Source organism: Lycorma delicatula, chromosome 1 (assembly GCF_047948215.1).
Source record: "Lycorma delicatula isolate Av1 chromosome 1, ASM4794821v1, whole genome shotgun sequence".
NCBI classification, from domain to species: Eukaryota; Metazoa; Arthropoda; class Insecta; order Hemiptera; family Fulgoridae; genus Lycorma; species Lycorma delicatula.
In genome coordinates this window covers 130,438,095-130,448,244 of record NC_134455.1, presented here as the reverse complement: position 1 = coordinate 130,448,244, position 10,150 = coordinate 130,438,095, and the positions used below count along the sequence as shown (strand labels likewise).

The window sequence follows — 10,150 nt, the reverse complement described above, 5'->3', positions numbered from 1 at the left end:
ATTGATGTTTGTGTTAATCCGTTTCTCAGGTTATGTAGAATAAGAAAAGTATTGAAAACTATTTGGATTAATCCTGATAAGAGTTTTATAAGAAAGGGTCTAAGAAATTTTGAATCCACCTAATTTTAATTCTAGTCTGGTTTCATTTTTTATTTTCTCTTACTCAGCTGTCAGTAGATGATGATATTATGACATTTTTTTACGCAATTTGTAGAATTTTTTCTTTTAAGAATATCTTATAGAGGGTACAAATTGGTAATGTCATCATAATTAGTTTACTATCCCCGTTATTTTTAATCTATTCCCAATCCCCAAGATAAAGATGCTACGATTTGCTAATGATATAGTAATTCTAGCTGAGAGTAAGAAAGATTTAGAAGAAATAATGAACGGCATGAATGATGTTCTACGCAAGAATTACCGCGTGAAAATAAAAAAGAACAAAACGAAAGTAATGAAATGTAGTATAAATAATGTAGATGAACCACAGAATATAAAAGCAGAAAGTGAAAAGATTACGGAGGTAGAAGAATTTTGTTATTTGGGAAGTAGAATTACTAAAGATGGACGAAGCAGGAGCGATGTAAAATGCCGAATAGCACAGGCGAAACGAGCCTTCCTTATGAAATATGATTTGTTTACATCAAAAATTAATTTAAACGTCATGAAACATTTTTGGAAGTATATGTTTGGAGCGTAGCTTTGTATGGAAGTGAAGCTTGGACGATCGGAGTACATGAAAAGAAAAGATTGGAAGTTTTTTAAATGTAGTGCTATAGGAGAATTTTAAAAATCAGATGGGTGGATAAAGTGACAAATGAAGAGGTGTTGCGACAAATTGACGAAGAAAGATCCATTTGATAAATATAATTAAAAGAAGAGACAGACTTATAAGCCGCATAATAAGGCATCCTGGAATAGTTGTTTTAATATTGGGGGGACAGATAGAAGGGATCAATTGTGCAGGCAGACAACGTTTGGATTATGTAAAGCAAATTGTTAGGGATGTAGGAAGTAGGGGATATGCCGAAACGAAACAGCTGCACTAGATAGGGAAACTTGGAGAGGTACATCAAACCAGTCAAATGAGTAAAGACAAAAAAAAAATCAGTTTACGTAGTTTGTTTAAACGTGTTTATTTAAACGCGTTTAAACACGTTTACTTGTTTATTTTTGAGTTGATGTTTACAACATTAGGTTAAACATTTGTTTACACCAACAATTAAAAACTAACTAATTGAGCATAATGAACAGGAAATAGCGGTTATTATTCACTAATTTTGAATTACTTCATTACTATAACTTCTATAGTTAAAAAATAAAATTCTGAAAAACTTTCCAAATGAAGTACTTTCTGTTGTTTACTAGCTTGACGGAATTTTTCTTTACAACTCCTTAAAAATATATTATATTAGCACAGGAAAACGGGCTTTATTCAACTAATATTGTCTGAAAAAGCTATAATATTCACTCTGGATTAAAAATTAATACCGTTCATGAAACCCACATCTACGAAAAAACACATGTATAATATAGTTCTGTATTTTATTGTTAAATTTTTACTAGCTTTTGGTCATCTAACACACATTTTTATAATCATATTTTTTCAGGAACTAGTTATTTGCCTCATATTATGATAATAGATACAAAATAATTTACATTAAATATTAGAAATCATAAATAATAGGTACAAAATTATCGCTTATAAAGCAAAAAATACGTATTCGCCTTCACATTTTTGCATCTAATAAACCATCAAGTTTTTCAACATGACTGAACATATAGTGACTAGTAATTACAAAATTATGATGTCGACATATCGAACTATTCCTATGAACTTAAGTCATATCGTTTACCGTCTAAATTGTTTAATACATCAGAATAAATATCTATTGAATTGTTTACGAAACTCTTTACTCATGAAGTACAACGCGATAGGATTAGTACATGAATAAAACAAAATTAAACAAAGACGTATAATGCGATATACTTTCCAGTACGCATCCAATTCTTCTCCATAATAATTATAAAAATAGACCCACAACATACATATATTCGTGGGAAGAAAACATATAATGTATATAATGACGAAAGCAAGAACAACACTTGCTACTCTCTTCCGAGCTTTAATTTGATTCAAATGACCTTGTTGTTCACCGGGCATATTCCTAGTAGTAAGCATAAGATGCCGTGCCATTAGCACGTAAAGAACTCCTATAATACTTAGCGGTATTACACAGTAGGCAATGAAATTAAATAATACTATAATTTTTGCGTAAAATAGTCCGAATTGTTTTGGAAAAGGAGTACAATATTCTATAATTTCGTTATTAATCAGCGTTATACTATAAACTTTAGAAAATGCTGCAGCCGGTAATGTAAGAAGTAAAGAAAATAACCAGATTGCTGTGATGATGTTAAGAGGTTTTGTGACGTGTCGGCGAATAGGATTTACAATCGCGCGATAACGTTCTGCGCTTAAAGCAATAATTGTAAATACCGAAACTCCAATGGATACACCTTTTGAAGCTTCTACTAATCTACATACTAATTCACCCCAAGGCCAAGATTCTGTCGTAAAAATTAAAGATGTGAACGGTACATATGTTACGATTACCAATAGTCCACTGATGGCTAGATTGAGGATATAAGTATTCGGCTCATTACGCACGATTCTGTGCCTTGCAAATATCAATATTAACGTACCATTATCTAATGAGCCAACCAGGAGGATTATGAGCACAAATAAAACAAAAAAAATATCTCTTTCTTGTCGTTGAGCATGCCATAAGTATTTATCATCTGTATAAATTTTAATTTGTATTTGATCTTCATAAGCAAATGCTTGGAATTCATCATCTATATTCCTGGAACAGAAAATAAACAACTATTTCTTTAATTTATGTTAAATATATAAAATTAATATATTATTAATGTTATGCAAATAAATAACTTATTAGTTATAGACGTAAATCATTGACAAAACTGTCTGCTATTTATACCAATACACAACTAAATCGTAATTGCAAATAAGCTGACTTCGTAGTCGAGATTTCTAAGGTTTAAATCCTAGTGAAGGCAGTTACTTTTAACTGCCTTCTAATAATAGATCGCCTACTAATATTAGATCGTGGAAACAGGTTTTCTTTAGTGGTACTTTTTTTAAACCTCCAGGAAAGATTTGGTTCTTTGGTGGTTTGATTTCAATTAACCACACATCTCGGCAATGTTAGATATTAATTAAATTATAAGAAAATAATCTTTTAACAGTATGAATAAATTTTTCTTCAATTCGTTGGTAACTTTTCAAATCATTCTGGAAGTTACAAGTAAAATAATGTTTTAACATTTTACTGTGATTTCTTATCATACAGTAAGGTTTAAATTCGTTGAGTAATGCACGCGTTTTTCTTATTACGTTGAAACCATTTTTTTTTTATTACAGAGCAAGCTGGGAGAAAAGTCTTTTGAAACGCTTTAAGAAAAATGTTAATTTTTTTTATCAAAATTAATTTTGTAACTACTTTCCCAATTTGTTTCTGACAGTAATGTTCTGAAATATCTAATTGAATCTTTATTGATAATCCGTTTAAAAAAATAAAAATAAATATTTTTTGGTCGCAGCTTATCGTTATTAAATGATACTACTATAACTTTACAACTAAGAATTAAAAGATTGTAATCTAATGAAAAGCATTAAAAATTATCTTTCGGATTTATAAAAAAAATTGTTGATACATGTAGCCGAATTCCTTGTAATTCTAGATGGCTGGAAGAACAAAATATTTAGAATTGCTTACTCAAACTAAGTTTATAATCCATTCCACAAAACACTAGCATTGTGGAAAATGATAACATTAAAATATTCTCACAATTTTTTTTCTTTCTTTTTTGTTTTCAGTCATTTGACTGGTTTGAAGCATGAAGCTCTCTAACATCCCCTATCAAGTGCCAATCGTTTCATTTCGGTATACCCCTTACATCCTTGATTCCTAACAATTTGTTTTACATATTCCAAACGTTGCCTGCCTGCAAAATTTGTCCCTCCAGTATTAAATCGACTATTCCAGGATGCCTTAATATGTGGCCTCTAAGTCTGACTGTTCTTTTAACTCTATTTTTCCAAATGCTTCTTTCTAATCAATTTTTATATCAATTTCATATTTACCTTTTCTAATGATCTTGACTGACAAATGAGTTTTCGATTATTTCAAAATTACTTGATTTAATTTACTACATACGTTTTTATTATAATTACTATATTAATAAATTAAGAAAATCTATTTGTTTTGTTTACTGCTCACTTTAGAAATATTGTTACTTATTTCAGACAATTTTGCTATATAAGATTACAATAATATTCAGTTCAGAATAAGCAATCTCCATCTAATCATATCAATATTATCAGTCTCCGACATAAAATTGCTAATTACTTGGTTTTCACTAAAAGAGTTGAGTTTAATTTTAATAACAAGCTCAGAAAAGTATGATACAAATAATAAGATAATAATGTCGACAAAATTTATTAATATGACTTTAAAGCAGTTTCTTGCTATTTCCCAAAAAATACTTTGATGGGATTGCTGACTTTGGATTGACATCCACATATAACGTTTAGTCAATGCCCGTCCTTTTATTCAAGGTCATTGTTTTTTATTATTATTTTTCGCGTTTATTTCCTTCTTCTTATTTATTTGTTATTACCGGTTAATCTTATCTTTCAATTTTTTTTATCTATTTCCTGTTTTCAGTAAATTAATGACATAAAAAGGACATCCGCTTGATTGTTGACCTTTTCATTTATATAATTTTACTGTTACATTTTAATTTAAACTTTTTTTCTAAACTTTCTAAAATGTTCATTCTTCTTCCTTTAATAAATTTTTAATTATTTTTATTGATTCTTACATTTTCATAGGGGTACTTCCTTCTTTTATTAAATGCGTTGCATAATCAGAATCATGTTTTCGATTTTTAAAAGAACTCACGTGTTTGCTACATTTTAATTTTTTCCCTTTTGTCAAAAGTATGTTGCATTGTATTTACATTTTATTTTGTATATACCGTTATTGTCATAAATATATTTTTCTTCTATAATACAAAAAAAAAATGTATGAAAATAATAATTTGTATGTCGGTGTAAATTTTTTTTACATTATATTTCTAATTTTTGTGCTAAAAATAGTATTTTATAGAAGTACACCTGTAACGTATTTTGGTTTTTAATTCATATGATAATGCATGTGATTTTTTACTCGTTGCAATTTGAAAAAAATATATATCTTTTGATTTTATTAGCTCATCATTTATGTTTAAGAATATTTGTTGAGGTTACAACAACAGATGTTTATTACCGTTTACTTTTGAAATGTATTTAATGATTATACAGCATCGATTAATTTATATATTTTATTTTTATCTTTAAAGTTTAGTTTGTCAAAACCTAAAAAATAGGCCTTCTTCTCGTTTTATAGTATTTTTATTTGTGAAACCGTGGATGGAAATTATTATTTATTTTATTTTTCGTAAAATATAAAAGCATATTTATAACTTATCTTGAGTAGAATTCATTTAATAAATTTTAACATAAAGTTGCATTTATTTATAGTAGCGTTGAAAAATATTTTGAAAACTTACAATAAAAAATGTAGAATTATTATTTTTAGCTTGATATAAAACGTTTACATCGAATTGTAAAATTAATACAAATAAAACTGTAAATCAATAAAACTGTAAAAATTTAAACAAGATAAATTACATTACTTAATAGTTTAACCAAAACCAAGGTGTTAATTCAGTATAAGAAATAAAAGAATGTACAAATTTAAAGGCTTTACAACAGAAAGAAGAACATAAGATGTCATGTTATGTTCAGTTAAAAAAACAACTGAAAGATTTAATTAAAGTATCATTAATGTAATTAAATACTATCTATAAGTAAATGTTTAACTAGTTATAAAGGTATACTTATGTTTTTAATAACAAAATAAACCTTGCTGCATTTTTTGGATTTAGTTTATTTTTTTAAAAAACACAAACTTATTTAGAAGCAACCGGAAAAAATTTAAAGTGATGAATGTAAAATTCAGAATGAAAATTTTAAGTGAATTTTCAACATATTCATGAACAATGAAATTAAACTGAATATTATTACACAACTGTATCGTAATTATATAACATTTATAATTAGAAAATAATAATGAAATATCAAACAACGGATTGACCTGAAAAAAAAAACAATTAAAATTATCTTCTTCATTTCTACGACCGATAATACTTATCATTATTTAATTGTCTTATTTAATCCATCCTAAAGTTATTAATAAAATAAAAAAATAAAAGATGTGAATGTGAAGATGTGAATTAATCATCCAGAAAAGAGCTTTCTTTTCTGGATGATTAATTCACTATATAAGCTTATGCATGGGAACATGAATTGGAAATATTGTAGAGTATGAAAAATGCCATCCCTGATTGGCATTCAAACCCGACACCTCAGGATGAAAGACTGAGACGCTACCACTCAGCCTCGGAGATCGGCTCCGTGACAAAATATCGGTGTTACATTATAATAATAAGATCTATAATTAACTTTATAAGACTGCTTAAACATTAGAGTTTATTGATGTAATTGAATACTAGAAAAAACAATCAACTTAATAAAACTGTATGTTACCTGAATATCATATCATATTAAATCTTGATTGTTAGTTTCTTTTTAAGCTAATAAACAATAATTTTAAGAACAATACGGAATATTAATCGAATACCTCCTATTCAGGACTAACAGCTTTAAATAAAACTATACAAATATAAATTATTTTAAAAACAAGTATATTTGTACCAGATACATTTCAAATAAAAGGTAAGAACACTCACCAAACTGTGGCGTTTTCGGACTGTTGCTCCATCATCAGCAGCCAAATTATGCACAATTAAAATGTAGTTAAAATGCTAGTAGTTAATACGTGTATACATGTGTCACAATTAAAAATGAGTGATACTTATTAAATTATTCCGTTCTTACATCAGGTCTACCAATTTAAACATTGTATTATCATATTCAATTTGTTTATTTATAATTTTGTATTTAATTTTTTATTTACTAATATTATATTTTTCTAATATATAAATTTCTTATTATAATATATAACTGTTATTATTTATGTCTAATATTTCTAAATTATTAGAAATATCAGTAACTTTATGTTTATTTTACAATATAAAATCAATAACATTTGAAAATTTAATATTTCCTATTTTGCAATTGTTATAGCACTCTGAAAACCTTTTTATTAACGACCTGGTGGTTTTCCTGTATAAATATATAATCATTATTATTGATACTGGTTATAAATGTGGTTTCTTCTAATACATATTTTTGTTGTTAAAATAAGTTTTTTTTTTAAATTAATTTATATTTTTGTAATATTTTTTTATTTAGTCAAATTCTTTATTAATTTTAACTGAGGTGAATCAGCTATCCTAGGGTGTTGTGCATCGTCAAAATTCTTCTTTTCGTTTTGCCGCTTACTTTGTTGGTTCTTTGTTTTGTTTCACTGTTTCTTCGTTTGATTATTTTTTCATTGTGTGATTGATAAAAATTTTGTTGGTGTTTTCTTTGCTTTTTTTGCTCTGAAATTGATCAATGTTCTGTAGACTCATCTTACTATATATTTATCTATGTTTAATATATATTTATTGTATAAAATATGTATAAAAATTCATACGTATATACACCGTTCTTTGAGGGATTTCAATCAAAACCTCACTCTACATACAATTTTATTTCTCTGTATTTAAGTTTATTTACGGTTCCGATAAATTTGAACCGATTGTCAATTAAGGACTGCGGGAAAAAATACATCATTATTATTAGGATATGTGTATGATATTTTTAAAAGTATTTAATTTGTTTATCAAAATCGTGTTAGAATTCGTATGAGATCTTTATACATTATGACTTGGTCTCATATAAACATTTGTTATGATTTTCTTATTTATTATTACCTGGGATGTAAGGTAGACGGTATATCTGTTTGGGGTAAGAGTTTGTGTGTGTGTGTTGCCATTTTCGTCAAAAATTAATGGACCGATTTTTATGAGGTTTTTTGTATTACATAGGTATTAGCTTAGAGTAGATTATTGGATTACTTTTACGGTTATAAGTCGCCAGGGGGCGCTGCAGTAAATATATTTCTTCAAAACGAATTTCTAATGTTTTTAAGTCTTTCTAATTAATATTTTAATATTTAATTATTTTCTTTAATTATCCAATTTAATTTTGTCGTGGGGTTTTTACAATTTTTATTTTATTTACTTGTATTTTTTGTTTCTCTTATTATTTATTTCAATATTTATGTCAAGATAGTTAGATAATGCTGCTATTTATATCAGATTCATTGTAATTTAAATTTTTTTAATATAAATTTGTTCGTTATTAATTATGTTGCATTCATTATCTATTTTCTTGTTATGTATAATCTATTTGTCATCAACGTATAGTATCCACAACAAAACCTCACGGATATTCGTAATACCGTATACTACATATTTTTCAAACTGTTGTATGTACTTGGTTTCTGTAAATTAAGTTGTACCCCTCTTATTTTTCTTATAATCAACATAATTAATATATTAAAGTAGTAACATTTGTAGTCGCCATTTTGGTTCAAATGATCAGAATCTAATTTTTTTAATACCGTTTTGCTTTTTTCCAAAGAGCTTTAAAATGTATCATATGACCAAATGTCCCATTTAAATTTTTGAGAGGTCTCTCTCCTTCCCTGAAGGCTGAAAACTTTAAATTTTGGCCTACTGAATTTGTTTCTCTTATCGGAGAAGATTTTCTAAGAGAGAAATCGGGATACCTAAAATAACAAAACAGGAACATACAACCGTAATTCATGCTGTCTGAAAGAAATGTTTTTTTGGCTACCAATTTGGATTAGGTTATCATCGGACTTTAGTTTAAATTGTATAATTTTTCTCGATTTGCCCCCTTTTTCAACAGTTCAAAAATAAAAAAAGAGTGAAATATACGTTCACTCTTATGTACGTTTGTGTTGAAGTAGCCCTTTACAAGGAAGAATGCTGCTAAACGTAATAAAGTAATCAAAAGTATAATCTCAATTATAAAGTAAGTTAGTTCGCAGCAACCGGTATACTTCCGATAATGTTGCTGGTAATGGTAAACTCATAGCTAAACCTTCAGTTTGAAGAAAATACTTCCCATCAAATTTGAAATAATTCTGCATGCACATATTCCTTATTTTACTGCTTATGTTATTCACATTTATGGGATTATCATTATTATTAATGTGATTATTTTTTATTATTTCTATTGTTTAATTTAAAGGAATATATGTTATATCAAATGAAACTATTTTTGTATAATTTTTAATTAAATAATTATTTTAATCTATTTATTAATTGAAATTCTTTTTTTTTTTTTGTTTTACGTGTTTACCATACACATTTTATTATATTTATAAAATATTTTTCCATTATTTTAACAATGTCATACAATGCTGCTATTTTAAAATTAATAAGAGGCCGATAATAATAATAATTATTATTAATACGGCCTCTTATTAATTTGTTTAAGTGTTTTGGTAAACATGTTAATTTTGGGGCACCCGGTATAAAAGGACATAATCGTATATGATTTTTATATTATTATTATAATATCATTATTTTTTTTTCACTTCATTTATCCCGCCGCTCGGAGCCGGAACAAGAATTTAAGCATTACTCAGCTCCGGAGGGGTGCCTTCGCCTCAAAATACCTTGGCAGAACAAAAGGTCTTGCCCAGGTAGCCGGGTCTCGGTCTTGCAGTACATGCCATGCCTCTAATGAGAGGACCTCAAAGGGGTCCCTTTACCGGGACTCCAATCTTAATGGCCTGCCTCATACGGGGAACCCCCAAAGGAATCCTCCACCGGGACTACAGTATTACATCCTTCCCCCAGAAGCGCTGCGGAGGAGTCCCCATCCAATCATTGATGGTGGGACGCCGGAGCTTCCAATTCCTCCTGGGCGAAGCTGTCCCCCACTAACATCCATCAGCACTGAGCAGGCGCCACATCTTTATTTGACTATTTTTTAAAAGCTGATGCCTGATCCAGTCCATGAAATAAAATTCGTAGA

At 28.0% G+C, this 10,150-nt stretch overlaps 1 protein-coding gene across 1 annotated transcript; it reads right to left on the bottom strand.

Annotated features, from left to right (window-relative positions):
* Positions 1-1,255: 1,255 nt before the first annotated feature.
* Positions 1,256-6,993, bottom strand: LOC142318185 (neuropeptide CCHamide-1 receptor-like). Its single transcript, XM_075354738.1, has 2 exons — positions 6,880-6,993; positions 1,256-2,867 (listed from the first exon to the last, which is right to left on the bottom strand). Exons 1-2 carry the CDS (start codon positions 6,912-6,914, stop codon positions 1,877-1,879), a joined length of 1,026 nt encoding a protein of 341 aa, XP_075210853.1. The 5' UTR covers positions 6,915-6,993; the 3' UTR covers positions 1,256-1,876.
* Between the last annotated feature and the right edge of the window lie 3,157 nt (positions 6,994-10,150).

What these genes read in the sequence shown, in the direction of transcription:
- LOC142318185 (XM_075354738.1), bottom strand. Translation starts at nt 6,914, where the DNA reads ATGATGGAGCAACAGTCCGAAAACGCCACAGTTTG. An exon ending in TCCGAAAACGCCACAGTTTG is followed by an intron (nt 2,868 to 6,879) that starts GTGAGTGTTCTT and finishes TTTCTGTTCCAG; the next exon opens with GAATATAGATGATGAATTCC.